This window comes from Toxoplasma gondii, chromosome VIIb, assembly GCF_000006565.2.
Source record: "Toxoplasma gondii ME49 chromosome VIIb, whole genome shotgun sequence".
Taxonomy (NCBI): Eukaryota; Apicomplexa; class Conoidasida; order Eucoccidiorida; family Sarcocystidae; genus Toxoplasma; species Toxoplasma gondii.
The window spans coordinates 4,655,124-4,680,304 of NC_031475.1; the positions used below are offsets into that span (position 1 = coordinate 4,655,124).

The 25,181-nt window shown below is 52.2% G+C and overlaps 3 protein-coding genes across 3 annotated transcripts; 2 read left to right on the forward strand and 1 right to left on the reverse strand.

Annotated features, from left to right (window-relative positions):
• Positions 1–298: 298 nt before the first annotated feature.
• On the forward strand, positions 299–13,837 carry TGME49_255880 (hypothetical protein; the record flags this gene model as incomplete). Its single annotated transcript, XM_002364855.1, has 15 exons — positions 299–351; positions 1,129–1,199; positions 1,865–1,929; positions 2,801–2,880; positions 3,923–4,031; positions 4,628–4,676; positions 5,319–5,575; positions 6,100–6,212; positions 6,969–7,128; positions 7,481–7,991; positions 8,804–9,024; positions 10,262–10,585; positions 11,642–11,707; positions 12,279–12,371; positions 13,029–13,837. The coding sequence occupies 15 exons, from the start codon at positions 299–301 to the stop codon at positions 13,218–13,220; spliced, it is 2,364 nt and encodes a 787-aa protein (XP_002364896.1). The 3' UTR covers positions 13,221–13,837.
• Positions 13,838–15,449: 1,612 nt separating this feature from the next.
• On the forward strand, positions 15,450–17,987 carry TGME49_255870 (WD domain, G-beta repeat-containing protein; the record flags this gene model as incomplete). Its single annotated transcript, XM_002364854.1, has 1 exon — positions 15,450–17,987. The coding sequence occupies one exon, from the start codon at positions 15,450–15,452 to the stop codon at positions 17,985–17,987; it is 2,538 nt and encodes an 845-aa protein (XP_002364895.1).
• A 3,252-nt stretch (positions 17,988–21,239) lies between these two features.
• On the reverse strand, positions 21,240–25,154 carry TGME49_255860 (hypothetical protein; the record flags this gene model as incomplete). The annotated part of the gene is made up of 1 exon (XM_002364853.2): positions 21,240–25,154. The coding sequence occupies one exon, from the start codon at positions 25,152–25,154 to the stop codon at positions 21,240–21,242; it is 3,915 nt and encodes a 1,304-aa protein (XP_002364894.2).
• Between the last annotated feature and the right edge of the window lie 27 nt (positions 25,155–25,181).

A 25,181-nucleotide genomic window follows, 5' to 3' on the forward strand; every position in this document is an offset into this window, starting at 1 on the left:
CTGACCTCAAACGGCGTTTTCTAGAGTAGAATTTTGGTATTTTCTGCGTTTTTCGCCCCTAACTTTCGAGGCTGAATCCACAACCTGCGACGTTCTTCCTCCCCACATCGAGAGAACAGCTTCTGGTACGCGAAGAAAAACCGAGAACTCCGAGAAAGTCCCGAGACGCTTCGAATCGCCTGGTCGCGTGGATGAGGTGTACTTACAGCTCGGGACACTGAAGAGGATGAAGCGAAGGAGGCGGCGGAAGGGGAAAACATTGTGAGGTTGCTTTTTCCCCTCCTTACCCCGCTTCAAGATGATGATCACTACGAATAGGTCGTGTGAAATTCACTTCGTCAACAACACCTCGTAAGCGAAGGAAGTTCGCCTTACTCGCAATCCATTCTCTTCTCTCCATCTCTGTTGATTCGAATGAAATCCGTAATCCATATAGCAAAAAACCTAGACCATGACCCATGCTCCTTTTTGGCTGGGACTCAGAGACTCGCCGTACTTTTTCCGTTTTGAATGTGAGACGGCTTCTACGCGCATGCGCACTCGTGTGTATAGTCTCTAGTTCCACCGGTTAAAACGGTGGATTCTCGGTTCTGGATGTACCTAGTCGTTTCGCTTTTTTGCCTGTCGAACGTATCTCATTCAGCCCCGTCTACCATCCTTCCTGGATTCTGTCTGAATCCGAGACACCATGATCGTCTGGGTGCAACCGCGAGATGCGTAACACATGAAAAATCTCTCTGAATTACTCAAGTGAAGCTCTGCACGACAGGTGGAAACGCATTTCGATAGTGCTCGATTCCACTAGCCCACCGAATTTCCTGTTTGCTTCGAAGCTGCAATCACTGACAATGATGTTGCGTTTTCTTGCAGAGCGCGGTGCTAGAGATAGCGTCAAGGTTCGATTTCAATGAACGGAGTTGCAAGTGATCTCCGCTCCCACAATCTCTCTGTATATACACATATGTATATACGAGCAAATAGATATATATATATATATATATATATATATGTAGGAAGTTAGTGTTGGCCTGTATCCAGGGTGTACTTTGATCGTCGTGAAACAGTGTGTAGAGTGCGTTGGACCTTAGCAAATCTGAAAATGTTTTTTGGTTTTTTTCCTTTTTTCAGCGTTGTTTGGTACCGACACCTACACTCCGTCCACCATGGCTGCTGGCTACAGCCTCCGCTGGAGAGCATTTGTAAGTTTCCATGGTATTTCTCCTCAGTGTCGATTTCCGTTGTCAAACTGTTATTGGAGAACCGTATATTTGCAGTTGTTTTCAAGTTGTCGTTTATGCTTCGACTTCCTCACGCTGACCTGGTTACCACTGTTTCCTTCTTGTCGGCAGCTGTCGTTCTGACAGGACTCTTTCCATGGAGAAGAAGTGAGGTGCTTGTCTGAAGTGACATGCACCTAAATGGAGTCGCCGAGGTAGAGGGGAAGGCGGGGGGATTCTTTGGAGGGAAATCTGTCTTCGTTGCCCTTTTCTTTTCTCTGTCTTCGTCGGTCCATTTGCTTCGGGGGGAACCCATCCGAGTGCTGGATTGAAAGGGCGTTTCCAGACTTGTGTGGCACCCTTTGTCTTTCCAGGCACCTTTTTAAGGACTGGTTTTCAGCACTAAGCGCTTGCCCTTCGCTTATTTTCTTCCGGATTCCTGTCTTTGAGGCTTTGTCTGAGATCTGTCACAAGTCATGCTCTGTTCTGTCCACTCTCACCGTTGTAGATTTCGACTCTCTCTCTCTCCACATTACAAGTGCATTCAAATTCGGATCTGCCCTCTGTTTCGTCTCTTCCAACCCCACCAGTGGCACTTGTGAAACACATTTTTCTTTGCTTCGTTGTTCGTCTCCTGGGCGCCTCAGTTCCAAACCAGACGATGGTCTGTCTGGCAGAATGCACGCGGTCGTTCGGTTCCTTCTCCGGCAAGGTGAGTGACGAGTTCCTGGAGGGCGTCTGGAGAACAGCATTCTACAGAGTCTGACGACACACGCAGTTCCTAACACGGGAACTCGAGACTGAGGAGGGGAAGGAAATTCAAGTGCCTAGAAACAGGTTCGGATTGTAAAAGCAAGTCCAGGCTTGTGCCGAACGCACGCAACGAGTCTGAGCCACAGCGCTCATCGCGTGACAGGAAGATCTCACGCTTTCGGGGGGACTCGCTGACACAGAATGCCGATCCCGATTGCAGCTGAGGTAAAGAGGGAGTCAGGATTGGGATGAGACCCACTCAGCGCTCGAAGCCGCAGAAAGACTTGTTTTTTTTTAGGTCGCTTCTTCGCATCAGGTTTTGTCTGTGTCTTGCTGGAACGTTGAAAAAAGCTTTTACTGAATTTCAAAGGAAATTTAAATCGGTGTCGATACGCTGTGGGGGAGGCGGCAGAGGCAGCAGAAGAAAAGCATATGTAGAACATAACCACTACGGTATAGTAAAAATGGTGTCAAATTCTGAAAGCCGACGCTTTCCGCCGTTCCCAAGCCGTCCGTGGAGTGGTGAGCACAGCAATCGTAGAGAACGGTTTTACCGTAAACTGAGACCTCTCCTGTCGAACTTAGAGAGGATGTTAGCATTTTCGCCTTCAACAGGAAGCCAAGACGTCATTTCCTCTTTTTTTAAAGCGCACCCAGGCGAGCCAGCCGGGGTTTTCGCCGCGTGACACGCTCCGAGTCGACTCGCCTTGTTTCCCTGTTTTCCTGAGAACTGAGTCTCCCTGTCTCGTCGCGTGTGTTAAGTTAGTCGAGTCCTCTTCAAGACAGGATTCGCAAAGGATTGCCATCTTCTCTCCCCGCTGCATGTGCAGATCCAGTACGCCGTGGTCTTGAACGATGTCGAGTACATCGTCAGCTCCGAGTTCGAGGTTCCCATCCTCGGCGACAACAGGTGCGTGCGTGAGGACTCAGCTGCCAGGTTTGCAGTTGCAGTGGTCGTTGAAAAACGACGTTTCGTCAGCCGTGTGGCGCAGAAGAAAAGCGTCCCTTGCTCGGAGGAGTCTCTGCACGGCAGTGGGGTGTTGAGGACGTAGAACTCCAGGTTTTTCATGTTCAACAGAAATTTAGATTCGCCTGTAGACACAGACTTCTGTGACTCGACGTTCTCTGGTGATGGCGTATTTCAACACCTGTTGTGGATTTCTGGACATCCCAGTTTGAGTCTGCAGATCGGTGTCTGACACTGCAGAACAGGACACACATAAACCAAGCAACAGACGGGGCTGTTCGTCTTTTAGTCGGTTGTGTGCAGGAGTCTACTTGCATGAGAATCTGTTTCTTTTCTGAGTCGCATCGATCGCGAGAAAAGGACTCAAGAAGCGCCAGAGTGACCAGAAGTATCGTACGCTCGGAGTCCTCCTCGTGCGCTTTTCGCTTTGTCTTCGCGCGTGACTTTCGATTTGAGAGTGGAGCAAGGCCGGACAAAGAAAGGAAGTTTTTGCCATCCCCTGCGTAGTGGCAGAACACTCCTCGGGCGAGGAGCGGAACGTTTACTCCGAACAACTGTTACCACTCTGGCGTTGCATCCACTTCAGAAACAGCTGATGCATTTGCTAGCCTTCACCTCCTAGTTAGAGAAGGATGCGCGCCGCAGAGAGGAAAACCTTTAGGGTAGGACAGCGCTTGTGGGGGAGGAGGCGCGTCACTTCTTGCGGTCAGGGGAGGTTTCTGACTTTTTGGATACCCCAGAGAAAGGCGAGAGGAAGTCAGGAGAGCGAAAGAAGACGACCGGTAGGGGGGAGAGGTCCTGTCTCCGCAGACGAAGGGACAGACGGCATGTGAGACAGAGCGAAACGAATAAGATGAGATGAATTTCGAAGGACATCGTGCGGGAGGGTGCTCGGCAGCAGAGAGAGACTGTCGGATTCGGTGCATGGTCCGTGTTGGGCGATAGAGAGCCAGGTTCAGAGTTCTTTTCTCTTTTTCACATGCAGGCATGTGAGCGTGATGGGGTGCAACGCGGATCCACGGATAAAGAAGATGCCCGACCCTATGAAACTTTTCGAGCTCTCCTACACGGCCGACACCTTCGTGTACAGCAAGGTAATCCTGTTTTCCTGATTGGTCGTTTGTTTCGAAAGGACCTGTTGCAGAGGGCTTGAGAGCACCGCGCGGGAGGGTGGAACTACGTCGTAAACGCGACTTCAGGCTTTCCATGTTTCCTGGGAGTCCTCAGATTTCTGTTGCGATGACACACTGGTCAGCGTGAACGGCTGAGCTCAGCTTTTCGGCTCCTCATCGTCGTCGCCAGAGTGGCAGACGTAACTCTTTCTGTCAAGAGCACCGCGTTGCTTTCGCAGTGGACTGGGAGGATGGGCGTTGCGCTTCAGAAGGTGGTGGAAACAGGCTTCAGTAGTCTTTTGAATCGGAGGGATGACACTTCACCATGCCCGGCAGAAAGTCGGCTTTCCTAGCTTCCTTCGCAGAGAACCAACTCCCTTCTTGCTCTCCGCTGGGCAAGTTGCTTCTCGCGAAAAATGCAGAATGAAGCTACTCTGCCGCACATAACCGAAGCGTCGGCTGCGGGGAAGCCACATGTGGAACTCAAGGATTTTTAACCTTGGACCGTAAGTCACACAACGTTCTTGCCTCGTTTAAGTCGACTTCCCAAAAATGTCGTGCGTTGCCTGTCGCTGCAGTTCCTGGTCACCGTCAAAGAGACTGCAGAAGGTTCTGTTTTCCTGCAGAGTAAGTCTGGTTTTCCAAGAGACCGCGGAAGAAGCAGATTGAGAGCGAGGAATGATGGAGTGCGAACAAGCGAACTGTGGATCAATAACTTTCAACTGTTTGCAGTTCATGTCGGGAACAGGGCCTGGGGATCGCGAGTCAAACGAGAGTTTTCAAAAAAATGGAACTTCTCTGTTCCACATGTTCTGAATTATATAAAAAGGACTCTTTCGATCCCCAGGAGGAATAGGCAGTCCGGGAGCTGCTGTCGTCGATCATTCCCTCATCTTCTTACACATGCGTGTTCATTTACATACGTCTAGATGGACATACATATGTATCTATATATATGTATATGTGAATGTATATATATGAGTATAGATAATTGCAGAGCTAGGTGTATACATGTATCTCGATGTAATGTTTTTTTCTAAGGCGTCGGAGCTTCCAAGATACACGGATACAACTTTATTCGGTGCAGAGTTTAGAAGAGAACTACGTTTGGAAAAAGAAAGGTGCTCTGTTTCGTGGGTGTATCTCTCGTTAAAGTTTGGAAAGATCTCTCGGCAACTTCAGCTTTCAAAAGACGGTTCTGGAGCCGTCGGCTTCTTGGCGATATCTTGTCCTCATCGAGACTGCGAGGTCCTGGATGTTTTTCCTCAGAATGCCGGGAGGAGCTGGAACAAGCGCTAAAAGAGTTTTACCAAGTTTCCCCTCAAGGTTTAGCTGATCCGCTAGACCTCCCCTCTCGGATTCCAATGCACTTCGTCTGGAATGTGAAGAATGTGGACTGGAAAAAACGCCTGAGGAAGTCACACAGATCCATGTTGATTCGCATCGTCAACTTAACGACGCACCTCCTCGTCCTTGACCATCGCCGAGAAGAAAAGGAGCGTCTTGAGGAGGGAGTTTGGCTAGAAGTAAGGGAGCAGAAAGCATACATACATACATACAAGTAGCTACATTAGCTCTCCAGAGGTATATACATCTACGTCGGTATAAAGATAACTGCAGACGGTGGTGGCCATGTACCGAGACAGATACCGATGTGAAGCGTGTATTTAAATACATGTGAACACTGGATAGATTCAGATACCGCGTCGGATAGCTTTGAGTAATTGTGCGCACTGGAATCGATAGATATGAGTAGATCTGCATGCGAATCTAGAAAGCTGTCAATACAGCTCGATACGGTATGCGAATCTTGACGCGTGGAGTCACTGAGTACAACGGCATGACTTTGCTCTGGCGAGGCGCCAGCAGTGAACTTGTCTTTTTCGAGAGTGCTCTCCTTGAGTTGTCTCTCAAAGTTGCGACGACGACTTTCTTCCTCACAACATCTCCGGGACTTTGGATTTTTCTGTCGCCTTTCTTCCACCTCTTCCCTGTTTTTGTCCCTCCACTGTCGCACTTTTTCCGCTTTCTTCGTGCGTGTCGCCTTCAGTTTCCGAGCGAACAGATTCCTCCTCTGTGTCTGACGGAGTTCGGCTGCCACAGCGATGGATTTCTCTTCGGCACTGGCGGCAGCTGCACCTACCTGATTCCTGGAAGACCAGGGTACGACATGCAAGAGACTTCTAGCAGACAGCGAGAGGTGGATGTACCTTTTGAAACACGATCGGAGATCCTCTGAACTCTGCGTGAAAACAGGTTCTTCGCCTTCTTCACTTGTTGCTCTGTTGTTCACCCTCTTGTCAAGTCGCCGTTGTTTCTCAGACTCCACCCGTGTTTCTCGTTGCGCCCCAGTGAGCCGAACAACGCATCCACCTTCTCACGAGCCGCAGCTTAAAAGCTGCTAGGGTGTGTAACGTTGCGTTTGGTTCGTCGCTAGCCGAATACGAGGCAGGGCCTTGGGTAAGGAGAAATCGTCTAGCAAAAATATCCGCGTTGAAACCTGTCCGGAGTTTTGCGTTTGAACGTAAAGCAGAGTGCTCTGCTATTCTGTTCCATTATGCAACTCTTTTCGTTCCCAGCGCCGTTCTGGCGTCGAAGTTCGTCTCCGTTGCGGGGACAGAGCAGCGAGGAACTTCTTCGTCTCAGTGCCCTGCGAACCAAGCAGGGACATCCGTTCATTGCGTTCGAAACTGCACTGGAGTTTCCATCCTTTCCTCTTCCCTCTCCAAGCACTGGCCTATATGACGGCATGCGTTTTCATATTTAAAGAGCATCCTGAAACGTGATAGACGCGTCTTGGGTGTGTCGAGATACAACAGAGAAGACTTGGGAAGCGTGACATTTTTGTGGCGAGCTGTTCGTGTTTCTCTTGAATCTGTGGGGTTGCGCGCGAATCTCCCTTTTCAAAACGCTTTTCAGGCAATTTGTCTTTTTCTGGGACCAGCCTGGCATGGGCGGTTGCCGCAGTCTCGGAGTCCACACTGGAAAGGCTTTCCGCGTCTTCAAACACACAGAAAACCTGAACGAAGGCACCATCGTTTTCCACGTCATAGATCCGAGTCACCCTCCGTGTGTCCAGGTGAGGAGACCTTGTGCCAAACCCGCTTTCTTCGCACCGATTCCCTGTTAAAACGCGAGTGTTCCTCGATCGCGAAAGGCGATTCTCAGTTGCTCAAGACTCGCGCTGAACACGGAAAGCCATTTCAGAGGAAGATACCGAAGGGCCGATCTAATCTTGGGGCAGTCGGGAGCAACCTACACAGTCCCCGCTTTCTGTCTCTGTTTGCATGCTGAGGTGACCGGTTCCATCCGAAACGAAGGTTGCCGATGTCTTCCAGTCTCGAGTCCTTTTCGGTGTCCGCGTTCCGCTTCTTCTTTTCCTCTGTGCGTGGAACGGCCAGCTCTCTGTGTTTTTCTTGTTCTTTCCCAAGATTGTCCAAGCACGGTCTCTGCATCCCCAGCGTCTTGCGAGTTTCCAGTCTTCTTCGTTTCGCACGTCGGAGTCCCGGAGCGGCTCTTCGGCTCAGCTTATGCCGTCGTCCGCCTCTGCGCGCAGAGAGTTCCTCCGCGACAGCACAGACCTCACGACTTCTCTGGTGGCTTATCTTCGTCGGTCGGCTCTGGAGTCTAGTGGAATCATCTCAGAAAACTTTCCTTCAACTGTCTCCTCCCATTTTGGCCGCTCTCCAAGCTCCTCTGTTTCCACCTCCGCCCCCAGCGTCGTGGGCTCTGACGAGCCGTTGGGATCCAGAGTGGGCGCGGGTCCGTCGGGCTCCAGTGTCTCCGGCGCGGCCGCGGGCTCGGGGACACATGCGTTGGGCACCAGTCCCCAACCCCTGGCGGGGGGGCGGCTGGGACGAGACTCTGGACTCGACGGAGATGAAGGAACCAAGTGGGGAGGCAGCGTGGAAATCAGTCTCGTTAGTCCGCGGGCGTTCTTCTGTAAGTGCTTGTGAATCGAAGGAATCAAATAATATCAAGGCTTCTTACAACACCCAGGAAACCGACTTGGTGGCGCTGGCACGACCCGAGGCTAGAAACTGCCAGTATTCTCTGACCTGTTGTCCCTGGCGCGCCTGGCCATCGTTATACACGTCAGAGATTGAATTATTCAGATTATGCATTTACGTTTCTCTGAATAACGAAAAGTATGTAGTCTATGTTCAGGCTTCTTTGAATAACGAAAAAAGTATGTAGTTTATCGTTACGCTTCTCTAGAAAGCAGAAAGTATATTCAACGTGTTTAGGCCTCTTTAAATAGCGAGAACGCTTTGCATGGTTTTGACAAAAACAAGAGTTTTCAGTGGAACCTCAAAGGCGTTGGTGGTCGCACGAAGCTTCCGTATATCGGTTTAAAGTCTCTCGGAGACTGGTGAGGAGACAGTTCATTTTTTATCTTTGTGTGGTTGGAGTTTCACTGCCTGTCGAACGAAGTTTCTGCCTACACTGAGGAGAGTCGTGGCAGGGCTGTGCCGTCGACTTGCTCTACGAAGAAGCGGCTCCCTTGCGAGGGGAAATGCGAGAGAGGGAAGTTTCGTTGTTTTGTATCTCGAAGCCGTTTGTAATGACAGAAAAACACACGCTTTGCGTCGGGAATTCACTCGTGGTCCTAGGGACGAGGACGCTGCGGTGATTCTTTGAAAAGGGCCTTCGGAATCCAGGTGCAAAGTGGTAAGAAGAAGGACCGAGATCTGCGCTCCAGACCATGTTTCAGGGTGTCTTGTTCTCTCTCGATTCTTTGCCCTTCTCCTCAGGTGCCTTGCAAAGCACAAAGACGCTTCGAGGGGCGTCGCAGCCGAATTCTCTGCTGTACATCCAGTGGCGGATCGGCAGCGAGCTCTTCGAACGCGTTTTCGGTCCTGACGAAAGAGTTTTTCTCCATGGGGGTCTCGTCGGGGGTCTAGAGCGGAACCAGACGGATTTAATTCTGCGAGCAGAGCCAGTCAACTTACGCAGGCTGCCCCCAGGCCTGAAGGTAGGCCACAAAGAGAACAGAACGTGGATCTGGAAAAAAGCGCTTCACGGTAGCTAGTTGACGCACTTGCAGCTGGATTCTAGACGTCGCTGCTTCTAAGGTAGGAGTGGAAACCAAGCGTCAGCGAAAGATACAGACGCACATTTACGAGCTCGAAAGGAGAAATTCGTAGCCTCTGTCGTTTGCGATCGAACCATGACAGTGACCAATGCACAGTTCAGCCCTCTGTTGTGTGAGGCACTTGCTGGTGGTCACGGGGCGAAAAACGTCACGGTTCTAAAGAGGCCGGTCCACATTATCAGAACTGAGGTCCGGGACTTCTCTTCGCCACCTGCTGATTATCTCGTCTAGATTCAAGATGTCGACGTGTCTTCAGTCCGTTTTCTTCGCTTGTTGATTTCGTGACCGCAGTGCCGTCCGTGAGGGGTCTGGGCTGTTGAGGAAGGAACAAAGCAAATCGAAGAGCCTACCACACCAGAGAGAAACGGTGGCAGGGAAGTCCATCTGTCGCCGTCTTGAAAGAACACACCTTCTTTGACAACTAGAAAATCTTATCCATCTCCTAGGGGACAGCATAACGTACAAGTAGTCCTGCTGTTCGTTGACTGTGCTGCCACGAGCACCTAGAAGAGAAGGTCCACTTCTTTGCCTGAGTCTTGGCCCTTTGTCTCGGAGACTTGCCGATGAGAGTGCCATTTCTCAAACGTTCGGTGAAGCACACAGCGAAAGCTTTTCTCTCAAGAGTTACACATACCCTGTTTTGCTAACTCCCAAGATACCGCCGACAATTCGACTGAAGTGCATCCCATCAAGTATACACAGAGAAGCACATCCATTATTGTTTGTGTCTCCACTCTGATGGGGACTGCGTCCCGGGTTCTTATGATCCTCATCACAGGGAGCACAGTACTTTGGGTATCCAGAGCAGCGTCTATTTCTTTTGTTATTTGTAAACGTGTCACAGTTTTGAGGAGTTAGAGCTGCATTTCACGTTCTGTGTGGCCCTTCTCTCCCTCAAGGCAGCTGGTTTCTTTCAGTTTCGTATTCAAAAGCAAAACTGCAAGGCGTAAACATTTTAAAACATCTTTGGAGCGAAACGTATTGCAGAGAAGCCCTGTTAAGTCTCCATGCTTCCATCTTGTCACTCTTCAAACTTAGAGCAGCTTCCTTCTCTCTGTCGTTACTTTGTTGAACAGTTTCCTCGCTGTCGGTCTGTCATTTTTGCGCGCCCCCCCAGGTTGCCGATTTGTACGCTGGGGACTCCGGGGGACTTTCCTCTCTCCTCGCGCGCTCTGTGGGCGCGGGCGGGGCCCCGGGGGCAGTTGGCCCGGGGGCCCCGGGAGTCCCTCCGGTCACGAACGAAGCGGAACTTCTGGAGGTTCTCGTTCGCGGCTTTCGGATTTGTGCAAGCGGCCTGTTGAGAGAAGTTTCAGAGAGAATGGAGGCTGCTTTCGGCGTCGACTGGCTAGCGAAGTGCGACTTGCCTAGGCAGCACATCTGGCGAGATCTCGGCAGCGGCGAGGGCGAACAAATTGACCTCGAGGGGCTTCTCCACATTATGGTAGGCGCGTGCAGGTTTCTCGGATTCTCTCCAGATGTCCTACTTTGCCCAGCTCGCGTATGACACTTGACAGTGAGCTATTGTTTCTAATGGAGTCTTGCGCGGCTGCAATGGAGTAGTGAGCTGGGACATGAAGGTGATGATACAAACTCTCAATATTATCTGACCTGTCAATCCCGAAGAATATAAAGTAATGTGTGCAAAGGTTCTGGTTACCATGAATGAACGTGCATACTATTCGTCTACAACTGATCTAGAAAGTCACATGTCCACCCTTACACACATGTGATGTGTATGTACATGTTTAGTTACAGCGTATACAGTTGATGACCAAAGTGAATATCATGATATGTGTCCAGCCTTTATACAAATGTTGGTTCTTCAAATATGACATGAGGCGCATATCCTAGACATTCTTCGCTCACGGGGTCTGCAGGGTGATAACTGTAGCACGCATCCAGTGGGCACTTTGAGTCGTGCAGAAAGCATTCTCTCGGTGCGGTGGGGGAGGGAGGTGTCTACAAAGGAGCCTCGCTGTTTTCACTTTTCTGCAAACCAGCATAGATGTTGCAGTTGAGCGTCTGTCGGTCGGTGTTGACCAGAAAGCACGAGGTAACGCGATTGACTTGCGGTTGCCCTTTTAGTAAATCTACATCAGCAACGGATATGAGTGAAATGCTAGCACACCGATTCGGGATGGAGTCACTCTTAACACCGCTGACATGCGCGGATTCCCTTTTTGTAGAATCAAAAAGTTGTAACGAGGTGTGCTTCACGAAGCGACTTCTGAACACTTCGCTTTTCCTTTCGAAAAATATTTTCTTCCTCTCGTGATCCGTTCTCAGTTTTACGACACGGGTCTGGCGGCGAGAAGGGAAGTGTTGAAGAACAGGGACGCTTTCCGCAAGTTTAGTTTCTGAAATGTTGGTGATTGAGTTTCAGATGCACAACTGGACGCAGTTCGTGTACGAGTTGTAACCTCTCACTTTCTTATTTTAAGCTTGTGGCAACAGCTAAAACGGCCAGGTGGATGCCGCCTGGGTGTTTTCTTTGCAGACTGCTTTCTGGGACGAAGTTTTCGAGGAGCGTCTGCAAGACCCACAACCTCTTCACGCGATGCAGGCGAGTTGGAGGAAACTTTTCCAGTTTTTTCTTTCTCCAGAATCATTGCGTGTGGTTGTGCAGCTTGTGGGGATCTGCCAACAGGAGAATCTGGGGAGAGAATCAGCTATCAACAGAAGTGCGATTCTGAGGAGGATTGCAGGTGAACGTAGCGATCGAGATCTAAAACGGGAGTTCATCTCGTTGTGCTAACATTAGATCGATCCTGCGGCATATATATATATATATATATATAGGATTCTAGATCTGTGATCGAGACAACTAAGATTTTTATAACTGTGTTTCCATCGTGTACCTTACATAACTCGCGAGCGCTGTGTCTGTGACTCGGCTCCTCTGGCCATGTACTTCTCCCAACTGTCTATGGGCATCTTTCTCTAAGCTTTGACAACAAAAATTGTGTAGGTTACACAACTGGAAGAAGCTTCCTCGTTTGTCCAGAGAAGGGAGGCGAGTGGTCAACAGGCGGAGCCTTTGGGAACGCCCCGGTATCGATTAAAAGCTTTTGAGTGACTTTCTGATTTTAAATTTTTTCTCTTTCCTGGTGAAATGTTCTGTGTTTTATCTGCAGGCCGTTGTCATTTACTGGGCCACACAAGAATTGGCTGTTCTCGACGGTCCTAACGTTTTTTCGTTTTTTGAAACAGCGATCAAGGTTCTTCGGGTGAGTCTCGTTGTAGACCCGAGGATATGGAATAAGACTTCGGTTACGATACACAAACAGCCTAAGGTACTTGCTATTGTCACACGCGCCAGGGTACTATAATGTCTCGCTTTCGGTGTGAGTTCCGCTGGACTGCCTATAGACATAGCTGTCCGTTTGTTCTCCGTCACCGCTGTGTGTGACACGTGCAACTCGCATAGAGATCCCTTTTCTCAAAGGGCAGCAACGGAAGGTGGTATTCTGAACAGGACTCCAGTTCTCAGAGACAACCACGTTCTTTGTGGGCAGTTGCTAACTTCGTGAAGTTCATTAAACAGCTCAGTATGTTGGATCTGAATATCATACAAACTGGGATTAGGTGGACCTTTGACGATGCCCTTAAATCACGAAGCAACCGAGCGTAGCGGCCGTATTTAGCTGTGCCGAGAGACTACAGGCAAGACCAATGGAGCGACTAGGGCACGGGTAGGTGTGTTTGTTTGTGTTTACGTATCTGTACTAGAGTCCGACCATCAAGATAGAGAAGTCTTTCGTAGGCCATGAGCGTATTTGAATCTGTAAAAAAGTGTTCCACTGGAGTCTGAACTTGGCAAATCGTGTTTTGATTTCTCTGCCTGTCAGAGCGCTCTAAAATGCCTTGTTGTTTTTTCTGAGCAGAAATTAGGACAACCCGTGCACGCCAACAAGTTGCAAGATCTGAGTCGGGCACTCGATGGAACAACAAATTCGTTTTCCCCTCCATGTGTCGCGAGCGTTACTAATTCGTCTGTAGAACACCCAACCTCAGTTCCCGTTTCTTCCCTGAAGGAAGGCACGACTGGTAGCACATTCACGGGTGCCGCTGCCTGATCTTGTGGCGCTACAAAGTTACTACAAAGACATGCAGTTTAGTGGTGTCTGATTTCAAGAGATAGGGAAGATGAATGAGGGCCACACAAAGCAGAAACGGCAAGGAGGTAGCACTAAAAAAGGCCTCAGCAGATAGCTCCAGAAGGCACGCGAGAGTGGCTGTAGGTGAGAGCGGCCATTCGATGACCGAGGCTGACGGTGTGGATGGCTTCTGGGGCACATACACGGAAAAGATGACTCTGCGAGACGCCCGGAGCTTTCGCGGCCTCATGGAGATGGTGAAAGTTGCGAACGAGACTGCGGAATTGGCATTTTGACGTTTCCGGTCCTCGGCCATCTCGTGCAGCTGACTGGGGGAGCGGTGCATGCGCTGCGGCAACATTCTTTTGTTGACAGCTGAAAAGAGTGAAATGCAGTACTGTCGTCCCTTTGATGATACGAGGTTAACTTGCACCAGTGCGGATTTTATTTAAAAAGTGCCTCATACTCTGCTCCTGTTGTCAGTGCTTGCTGTGGTTGCAAATTCTTGTAGCAAAAGTAACCTTCTCAGCGTGGCTCTATACGATGGAATGGAACCGGTGAATGCGAACAGATCGAGACGCCTTTTACTTCTTTCCTTTCCAAATGTGGTCGGAAGAAGGCACCGAGATAGCTTTACGCAAGGTGGTAGCTGCTACGACGCATCTGGTGTGGCTGCGCTTGTGTGAGGCACCTTTTCTGGGTCTCTACCTCATCACCTATAAGAGATAAGCAGCTTCTACAGTGCACATCACTGACTGTCGGTAGCGAGGCGAGTCACGATCATGCGCCACAGTCGGCCCTAAAGCTATGCTGTATTCGCATTAAAAATATCCCGATCCGTTTTCGACGCTGGCTCCGCGTGGAGTGTCCCCCAAAACCATGTTACGGTTAATAGTCAGTGCCAGCCACAGTTCCCTTAGAACATGGACACGGAGAGACGTGTCTGTTTGCTTCAAAGGTTTACAGGCACTGAAAGGTTTCATGTCAGTCGAGCAGAGAGCCTTGTGTTGCAGTGCATGTTAGCGGTTGTAGGCTTCACGAGGAACGTGTTTGTGCCCCCGTAAGTTCAGCACCTCTGCGTGAAGAAACGAAGATTCGTTGGTGTCAATTTTGCCTTGTGGGTTGATGAAGCCGTATGGGAAGAGTTACTCATGATGCAGAAATAACCAGGAGGTTGCATCGAAACTCCCGGTTCTCGATGAAGTTGGAAAACAGCGCACGCAGTGATTATTGTTTGAGATTCAAACTTTGGACAGACGAATTGTCATGCGTCAACAATTCACGACTCGAAATGTAGTAAGCACTCTTTACGCCGAAACTCTTCTTAATGAGCCTGTAAGCAAACTCTGTGCTGCTGTCGAGCGCGCAGTACCAAACTTCGTTGCATGCATTAACCGATCGCAAGCATTCGGGTGGTTTTTCCGACTTGCTACGTCGGACGACGGAAACTTTCATTCTCGAGCGACAAATTAATTTTGAATTGCTTAACAGAAACTTGCTGAACAAAATCCAGTGCTGCATACAATGGATGCTTCTCGCGCGAAGTGTGCAGTTGGATGTGCGTTGGATTTTTTTTTTGCATAGGCGACTGTATCACCTAGAAAAGTTGGCCTCATTTGCCAGCTGTTGAAGCGGTGTGAAATGTTATTTGTGCAGTGGCATCGTCCCTAAGGGATCGCAAAGCGATTTGTTCTTTTTTGTGTAGGTGGGAGTCCGTGTCTGCGCTTCCCTTCCTGACGGTATCTCTTTTCTTGGCCTACAGCACGGCAGTAACACAGTTTGCTTACCTACCTACAACTTTTGCATGCTCTAATTTTTGCAGTCGAGTTCTTAAACTTCATGCTGTGTACACGAGAAAACCGCGGGCTTGCGCGTGGATTTCCTCTCAGGGCGCTTCGCTCGTACCACTTGAAGGAAGGGTGCCCTCGTGTGCCCGGACTCAATTTTTTTTCGTGGCGCTCGCCCCCTCATCATCCTCTCCGTCCCATGAACGGCAGACCTTTTGTTTTCTATCCTTCGCTGTTGATTTCCTGTTTACTCTGCTTGTGCGCCACGAGTCATTCAGCTGGTACTGTCCTGTTCGCAATTGAACCATCGTTACCGATTGGAAAGAATCCATCCGCGACTCTGCTTCCGCGAACAAGCACGCTTGTCCAATTGTCTTGAAAACTCCTTGTCGTGCAATCACCTTCTGACGGGTAAGGCACAATGTCTTTTTCTCCAGCCGGCGGAGGGCGACATTTCGCTGCTCCCGTCGTCTACCATCCAGTTCGCAACGCAGCTCCGTCTCAACCGATGTCTTCTTCGACTCTGCCGCCGGAGCAAACTCATGGTCCATCGGGAGGACACTTTAGTGATATAGCTCCGCCATCTTTACTTTCATCCGCCTCCCATGCCCTTCAGTCGTCACTGACAGGGGTGCGTGGTTCACTGTCCTGTGGCAGTGACTTCAACGCTTCGTCTCGAGGGCCTCGGTCACCGCCCCGCAATGTTTTCAAAAGATCTGCTCAGTCGTCCACTACGACTTGTGGCATTTCTGCTTCAGTCTGCTCTGCAGAGTTTCCGACTTCTCAAGATGCGTCTTCTCAACTTGTGATTGGCAAGGGGTATGGCGTTGCGCCAGCGGCAGCCGCACCACTCCCGCTCAACGCCGACGGGGTTGGCCGAAATCCGCCAGGGCCGCTCTGGGCTGGTGACCGGCAGCCCGGGGAAGGTTTTGAGAGAGAGGAAAGAAACGCGTATGAATGGGTGGGAAAAACCGACGAGTTTCCCGAACCGGAGCTCCTTCGCACATTTCGAGACAAGTGCAGCCCGATCAACGGGGTTGCGTTTTCCCCTGACATGCAGTGTATGTACACGTCAAGCGACGACTGTTCGCTGCATATTTACTCGCTTCAAAAAGGCGTTTGCACACGTGTGTTGCACGCAAACAAGTACGGCGTCCACAGCATTCGCATTTTGCCCCACTCTCTCGTCGGCGTTTCTTCGACGTCCGCTTCTTCGCCCTCGTCCGCAGGCGCATCGGGAACACACGGAATTCAGCCTCCGCTGCAGCCCCCGCCCGGCGGCGCTCCTGGAGTCACGTGCCTCTGCCTCTGCGGGACGCGTGCATCAGCGCCAGCTTCCACCGCGAACGCAGCTGGAAACCGTCCAGCTGGTTCCGCTGCAAAAAGTCAAAGTCAAGTTGGGAAGGGAAAGATGGCAGAAGAGAGCGGTCCTGATGCAGCGGGAAGCAGGGCTCCTGTCGCCTCAGGATCCACGGCGTTTGCTGTGAGGTTGTGGGACCTCGCGGAGAACCGGTACCTCCGCACTTTTCCTTTGAATGGCAAAGTGTGTCGGGGGAATGGCCTTTGCCTCCACCCTCAGCGGAACATATTTGCCTGTTGCAGCGAGGACGCTACGGTGCGTCTCTTCGCTCTGGACAAAGAACAGCCCATGTGGTCTCGAGCTGTTAGGACGTCGACGCCTCTCGCTGCGTTTGACAATAGCGGACTCGTCCTGGCTGTCTACGAAGGCGAAGGCCTTGTAACTTTTTTCGACAGCAAGCATCCTTACCTCCCTTTTCTCCGATTTTCCATCGCGCCGGCGCTGCGAGGAGCGTGTCCAGGACAGCCTGGCTCATGGCGAAAGGGACTGTCTGCGGCATGCCGGCGTTGTAGCCTGCCGTTGCGAAGCGGGCAAACAAAGGCGGAAGGCGGCGGCCCACAGGGAGCGGATTCTCAAAAGATGGTCGGGTACTGCCATTGCAGCGATCGCGGGGAGCGAAGCCGTCCGGCACTTGAGGGGGAAGTTGATGTCGAAGAACAACCAACAAGTATGCTGTTCTCGCCCGATGACTCAGAAATTGTGGTAGGTACGAGCGACGAGAGGCTTCTGTTCTTCGACGCAACTACTGGAGAACTGGTGAGGGTTTTGAGTTCTCGAAAGCGAGGCCTGCCGCACATGGGAACAGGTGCTTCGACTGTACAAAGTGTTGGGATGGAAATGGGAAACTCGAGAGAGGTTCGAAGAGAATGCAAGGAGGAACAGGAGTCGGACATTCGCACCCGAGACACGTCGGAGAAAGAGAAAAGCGGTCGTGGGTGCTGGTCAACGCAGTGCAGAACTCTTGGAGAAATCGTGCAAAGACAGCTGGCAGAGCGCGGGGAGTACAAATGTTCGGGGAAAAGACAACGGACGGATGGAAATGAGGAGGAACAGCGAGACCACAAACGCAAGCGTTCATCTGAGGTGGAGGAGAAGCTCGATTCGGTTTGTTCCGTCCAGTCATGTTCTGGGTCGTGCGCAGCTTCGTCTTCTTCGTCTCCACCAGCTTCCAACTATCCGGTGTCAAGATCGAAATCACATGCAGACCCGAATGCCTCTTTCGACGCTTCTTCGCTCTTCAACATTTCTCCTCCACCTTTCGGCTGCTCCTCCTCGTGCCCCGATTGTTCCTCGGTTGTCTCCTCTGCTTCGCCTCTCCCAGGAGAGGCCAGCTCTCGGCCCGTGTTCGTCCCAGCGTTTTCTCCGTGTGGTCGGTTCATCGCGGTGGGGGGCACCGACCGGCGCGTACATATTTTCGATCTTCACGCAAACAGTGGGAAGGGAAGAGAGGCGTTTGCGTTGGGACGCTGCGAAAGTGACCCTCAGTTTGTTTTGTTTAATTCCAAGTTTGATGTGTTTCTCACCGCCGGCCTTAATGCTTCTCTGTGGAAACACCACTTCTGCCGGACACAGACCCCTTCTCTCCTGTACTGCGTATGATATCTCTCCGGGTTCTTGGGCAGGAGGCCGCATGTCAGCAGACACTCTACAGGGATGAAGGAAAGAGTGAGGAGTCCCAACGTGGCCCGTCCCTGCTGTATTCTGTTGTGGTTCCTCTAACCGTAACAGAGGAGGCGTTGCCTCAGGCTGTATCTTTCTGCTAATGCGCGTTTTCCATGTCATCGTGGTCACACAGAGAAGGCGCGTGAAATCGCCTAAGTTAAGGCGGGCACACAGACCGGAAATCACCTAACTTCAGTTCTGTCTTCGTCGCTGAACAGAGACAGTCGAGGATCGGCTCGGCTCGGTCTAAAGAGCATGTGCATCATTCGGACTCCGGTGGCCGAATGGTCGTTCAATTTGAAAGATAGAAACGCCCTCAAAAGTAACAGATCACATAGACCGCTGGGAGGTCGAGTAACACATAGAAAGCGCGGTCAGGCTTTGCTATTTGCCCCGTGTCTTCAATATTCATTTTGCGAGTCGTTCGGGAACCACCAAAGAAGTGAATTTGGGTCAAGCATATCGGACGCCTCACTTGGGAAGGAATTTAGGATGCGAATCTGCATAGAAACAGTAATACCGAAAGGTACAGGCGTTATAACCGACGCAAACAAGCCACAGGTTTGGTGAAATCGAAGGGGGCTAATGGTGAACCGAACCATTTTTAGTTCAGTTCTGAAGGCGCTAGGAAGGTGGCGAAAACATGTACGTTTGAAACGCTCAATAGAGAAAGCGGCGCGCCCGAAGGTCTTTAGCATCCGTAGCATATGTCGGCTGGAAGAGGCGTGTTCGATTTAGGCATGGCAATGCTACTGCGATAATCCTGGTTGGTCACAAAGGCTTGATGATAGCGATGGCAAGACAGCCGCATCTTCTGCAGCACGAGGCAGGCATGCAACTACACACGCGAGTAGCGATACCGGTAGAACATGTACAGACAAGCAAGGTGAAAACGGCTGTATACCCGCATGCTGCCTCAAGGGTGTGGTATCAAGGTCCACAGTAGGTGCTTCCCTGTGAAAGTATACAACGGCTTCACACTAGACAGGACTACTGATGTCTACCACTCTACGTCGACGGTGCTGTTTCCTACTGAACGCAATAGCAGCTGGTAGCGCACAGCTCGGTCGGGAAGGCAGTGGCACATGTGTATATTTCATGAGCGCAAGTGCCTAGGTAGAAAGTTCAGATGTCTCGCTCGACGGTGGCAGTCTTTCCCACCAGCTTCGGGCGTTGGGCTAAGCAATAAAAGTTTTCTCCCTCATTAACTTCTGAGAGAATTACCTGAGACAACCTAGCAACTGTGAGATGCTACCCGGCGCAGATGGAGAACGCTGTCTTGATCTGGTGGGTGCTCGCCAAAAGCGGAAAAGTGAGTTTCTGTCGAGTTGGACCGCAAACGTACAACTCGAAAGTTGACGATCTTCCGATGCAGCAGGCACTAAAAACATCGTTTCGCCAGCATGGTGCATGCACGAGTGACGGCCGCTGAAGAACTGACACAGCGTGGTGATTACAAAGTCATCCTGCATGCTTGAGGGGCTGTGTGCGACAAAGCGAAAATCATGTCATTCATAATAGACTGCGCTACCGTGTGGGTGTGCTTTGGTCTAGCCTGGTGGCTTGTTACCGTGAGGCATCCTTAACATCGTCAACGGCAGCTTCTGCTTAGGTTAGCGGATGGTTTCGCAACCGGCGACATCCCGTTCACAGCAAGAAACAAGGGCGGGCGTCTTCACTTCCCGTAGATTAACGGGTTGTACCTTTCGGCAAGGGAATATTATAATGCATCAGACTTGCCAGCCGCACGTGGCGTTCGATGACGAGAAACGCTATAAAAACGTCCACGGCATGTAACATAGGAAAAAGACGACTACAAGCCACATTCCTACATCATTCGTGACGAATCTCTTTCCACATAGTCCCACAAACCCACATGAGATTTTGTGTTGAGGAACAGCGGAGGACGACACAAACACGAAACCGATTAAGCACACAAATGACGCAGTCTCGCTATAATCAACGCAACTGGCGGTATATCCCTAGGGCGTCAAGCGTTGGAATCTCAGACTGATGATCGGCCCCGCAGATTCCTGCACATCGCCATAAAACCATAAAGATCGTGTCCCGTACGATAGAAATATTACAGCGGAGGCATCAACTGGTGACGTCCGTGATCTGAAACACAGAAACATCTGTGGCGAATAATTCAGTGAGCCCGGAAAGTCGCCCAGTAGTTATTGTTTGGTTTCAGTGATAACCAGCGGTCCCTCCAGCTGACATCCAGTGAAATTCCAATTCCTTATTCGCGCATCGATGAAAGGTGCGGATTTTCGTATCAGTCGCCGAGGTCAGCTTGTAGTTTCGCGAAACAGCCGTCCGGCATTCCTGTGCGATGCACCCGAGTCTCGGGATTCACCTTTCGGAGCCAGTGTGTGCTTGAGGGGACTTTGTCGGAGGGCTGAGCAAGTCCGCCGATGGGCACAACCGCGTTCTGTCAGTACAACACGATTTTTCCTTCCCGAACACGAAAGCGGCCGACACCAGAGTCTCCTTGTCGCACAGAAATGCTGGCGCATGGATACGCCGACTGGGCGACCGGACAAAGAACAGACGAAACGGATCGACTGGCAGGATTTTATATGGCCGAGCTGCTTGTCTGACGAAAGAGATATGGCGGAACAATATATTCGCCGTGTCGACAGGCCAACGTTCCTGGAACGTTTGAGAAAGGCAAAAAATAATCCGTTTCCGTTTGCCGTAGACGCATGCTTGCCAAGGCTTCGATGTACTGCTGTATTTTGTTAATGTATAAGAGCGTGTGCACCTGCAGCAGGGTATATCCAGACGCATCCATCGAACTCACAGAACTTGCGGGGTTTGCTTTTACCCACTCGCGTCAGATCTCCACAACTTTGCCGACCTGTTCCCAGTCTTCATCAGTTGCTTTGATGAGTCCCTCCTCGTCGCTCGACCGCTGCTGCTCATCTACCGAACGAGTCCTCTCGCGATTGAAATTCGCTCTCTTCAGCGTTCAAAGCCACTGGGACGCTTTGCTGATATTCGAGAGATGCTAGAGGCCTTCTGATTCCACTTTTCAGATGTCCAAACGCCCAAACACTGGTTTCGTCACCATCAAGTAGCGGGATAAAAGTAACGCCGGTGAGGATCAAAATCAACGCAAACGCTACAGCGCAGACGGCAGTCGTACAAAGACGCGACCACAGCGGCGAAAACACACCCACCTTGTTAACGAGCGTCAAGCGAATCCCTAGTCGTCCCAGCCACTGGTACCCCTTCGCCATTAGCGTTTGCTACAACGGAGCTCGTCTCATCTGCCGGCCGCTGCTCCACCTTGGTGGTTTCAACACCGGAGATCGCCTCACCCACTGGTGAACCCTCGAGACGAGATTCTTCAACACCGGAGCTCGTCTCACCTGTCGGCCCTTGCTCCGCGTCCGCGGAATCAACAGCGGAAATCGTCTCGCCCAACGCTGTACCCTCCACACTCGCCTCTTCTACACCGGAACTCGTCTCATCTGCCGGCCTTTGCTCCACCTTGGTGGTTTCAACACCGGAGATCGCCTCACCCACTGGTGAACCCTCGAGACGAGATTCTTCAACACCGGAGCTCGTCTCACCTGTCGGCCCTTGCTCCGGGTCCGCGGAATCAACAGCGGAAATCGTCTCGCCCAACGCTGTACCCTCCACACTCGCCTCTTCTACACCGGAGCTCGTCTCATCTGCCGGCCTTTGCTCCACCTTGGTGGTTTCAACACCGGAGATCGCCTCACCCACTGGTGAACCCTCGAGACGAGATTCTTCAACACCGGAGCTCGTCTCTCCTGTCGGCCGTTGCTCCGCGTTGGTGGAATCAACAACGGAAATCGTCTCACCTAACGCTGTGCCCTCCACACTCGCCTCGTCTACACCGGAGCTCGTCTCATCTGCCGGCCCTTGCTCCGCGTCCGCGGAATCAACAGCGGAAATCGTCTCGCCCAACGCTGTACCCTCCACACTCGCCTCTTCTACACCGGAGCTCGTCTCATCTGCCGGCCTTTGCTCCACCTTGGTGGTTTCAACACCGGAGATCGCCTCACCCACTGGTGAACCCTCGAGACGAGATTCTTCAACACCGGAGCTCGTCTCTCCTGTCGGCCCTTGCTCCGCGTTGGTGGAATCAACAGCGGAAATCGTCTCGCCCAACGCTGTACCCTCCACACTCGCCTCTTCTACACCGGAACTCGTCTCATCTGCCGGCCGCTGCTCCACCTTGGTGGTTTCAACACCGGAGATCGCCTCACCCATTGGTGAACCCTCGAGACGAGATTTTTCAACACCGGAGCTCGTCTCTCCTGCCGGCCCTTGTTCCGCGTCCGCGGAATCAACAGCGGAAATCGTCTCGCCCAACGCTGTACCCTCCACACTCGCCTCTTCTACACCGGAACTCGTCTCATCTGCCGGCCTTTGCTCCACCTTGGTGGTTTCAACACCGGAGCTCGGCTCACTCATTGGTGAACTCTCGACACGAGATTCTTCAACACCGGAGCTCGTCTCACCTGTCGGCCCTTGCTCCGCGTCCGCGGAATCAACAGCGGAAATCGTCTCGCCCAACGCTGTACCCTCCACACTCGCCTCTTCTACACCGGAGCTCGTCTCATCTGCCGGCCGCTGCTCCACCTTGGTGGTTTCAACACCGGAGATCGCCTCACCCATTGGTGAACCCTCGAGACGAGATTCTTCAACACCGGAGCTCGTCTCTCCTGTCGGCCGTTGCTCCGCGTTGGTGGAATCAACAACGGAAATCGTCTCACCTAACGCTGTGCCCTCCACACTCGCCTCTTCTACACCGGAACTCGTCTCATCTGCCGGCCTTTGCTCCACCTTGGTGGTTTCAACACCGGAGATCGCCTCACCCATTGGTGAACCCTCGAGACGAGATTCTTCAACACCGGAGCTCGTCTCTCCTGTCGGCCCTTGCTCCGCGTCCGCGGAATCAACAGCGGAAATCGTCTCGCCCAACGCTGTACCCTCCACACTCGCCTCTTCTACACCGGAGCTCGTCTCATCTGCCGGCCTTTGCTCCACCTTGGTGGTTTCAACACCGGAGATCGCCTCACCCATTGGCGAACCCTCGAGACGAGATTCTTCAACACCGGAGCTCGAATCATCTGCCGGCCCTTGCTCCGCGTCCGCGGAATCAACAGCGGAAATCGTCTCGCCTAACGCTGTACCCTCCACACTCGCCTCTTCTACACCGGAGCTCGTCTCATCTGCCGGCCGCTGCTCCACCTTGGTGGTTTCAACACCGGAGATCGCCTCGCCCAACGCTGTACCCTCGACACTCGCCTCTTCTACACCGGAACTCGTCTCATCTGCCGGCCGCTGCTCCACCTTGGTGGTTCCAACACCGGAGCTCGGCTCACTCATTGGTGAACCCTCGAGACGAGATTTTTCAACACCGGAGCTCGTCTCACCTGTCGGCTCTTGCTCCGCGTCCGCGGAATCAACAGCGGAAATCGTCTCGCCTAACGCTGTACCCTCCACACTCGCCTCTTCTACACCGGAGCTCGTCTCATCTGCCGGCCGCTGCTCCACCTTGGTGGTTTCAACACCGGAGATCGCCTCGCCCAACGCTGTACCCTCGACACTCGCCTCTTCTACACCGGAACTCGTCTCATCTGCCGGCCGCTGCTCCACCTTGGTGGTTCCAACACCGGAGCTCGGCTCACTCATTGGTGAACCCTCGAGACGAGATTCTTCAACACCGGAGCTCGTCTCACCTGTCGGCTCTTGCTCCGCGTTGGTGGAATCAACAGCGGAAATCGTCTCGCCCAACGCTGTACCCTCCACACTCGCCTCTTCTACACCGGAACTCGTCTCATCTGCCGCCCGCTGCTCCACCTTGGTGGTTTCAACACCGGAGATGGCCTCACCCATTGGTGAACCCTCGAGACGAGATTCTTCAACACCGGAGCTCGTCTCTCCTGCCGGCCCTTGTTCCGCGTCCGCGGAATCAACAGCGGAAATCGTCTCGCCTAACGCTGTACCCTCCACACTCGCCTCTTCTACACCGGAGCTCGTCTCAGCTGCCGGCCTTTGCTCCACCTTGGTGGTTTCAACACCGGAGATCGCCTCACCCACTGGTGAACCCTCGAGACGAGATTCTTCAACACCGGAGCTCGACTCATCTGCCGGCCGTTGCTCCGCGTTGGTGGAATCGACAGCGGAAATCGTCTCGCCCAACGCTGTACCCTCCACACTCGCCTCTTCTACACCGGAACTCGTCTCATCTGCCGGCCTTTGCTCCACCTTGGTGGTTTCAACACCGGAGATCGCCTCACCCACTGGTGAACCCTCGAGACGAGATTCTTCAACACCGGAGCTCGACTCATCTGCCGGCTCTTGCTCCGCGTCCGCGGAATCGACAGCGGAAATCGTCTCGCCTAACGCTGTACCCTCCACACTCGCCTCTTCTACACCGGAGCTCGTCTCATCTGCCGGCCGCTGCTCCACCTTGGTGGTTTCAACACCGGAGATCGCCTCACCCATTGGTGAACCCTCGAGACGAGATTCTTCAACACCGGAGCTCGTCTCATCTGCCGGCCCTTGCTCCGCGTTGGCGGAATCAACAGCGGAAATCGTCTCGCCTAACGCTGTACCCTCCACACTCGCCTCTTCTACACCGGAGCTCGTCTCATCTGCCGGCCTTTGCTCCACCTTGGTGGTTTCAACACCGGAGATCGCCTCACCCACTGGTGAACCCTCGAGACGAGATTCTTCAACACCGGAGCTCGACTCATCTGCCGGCCCTTGCTCCGCGTTGGTGGAATCGACAGCGGAAATCGTCTCGCCCAACGCTGTACCCTCCACACTCGCCTCTTCTACACCGGAACTCGTCTCATCTGCCGGCCTTTGCTCCACCTTGGTGGTTTCAACACCGGAGATCGCCTCACCCACTGGTGAACCCTCGAGACGAGATTCTTCAACACCGGAGCTCGACTCATCTGCCGGCTCTTGCTCCGCGTCCGCGGAATCGACAGCGGAAATCGTCTCGCCTAACGCTGTACCCTCCACACTCGCCTCTTCTACACCGGAGCTCGTCTCATCTGCCGGCCGCTGCTCCACCTTGGTGGTTCCAACACCGGAGCTCGGCTCACTCATTGGTGAACCCTCGAGACGAGATTCTTC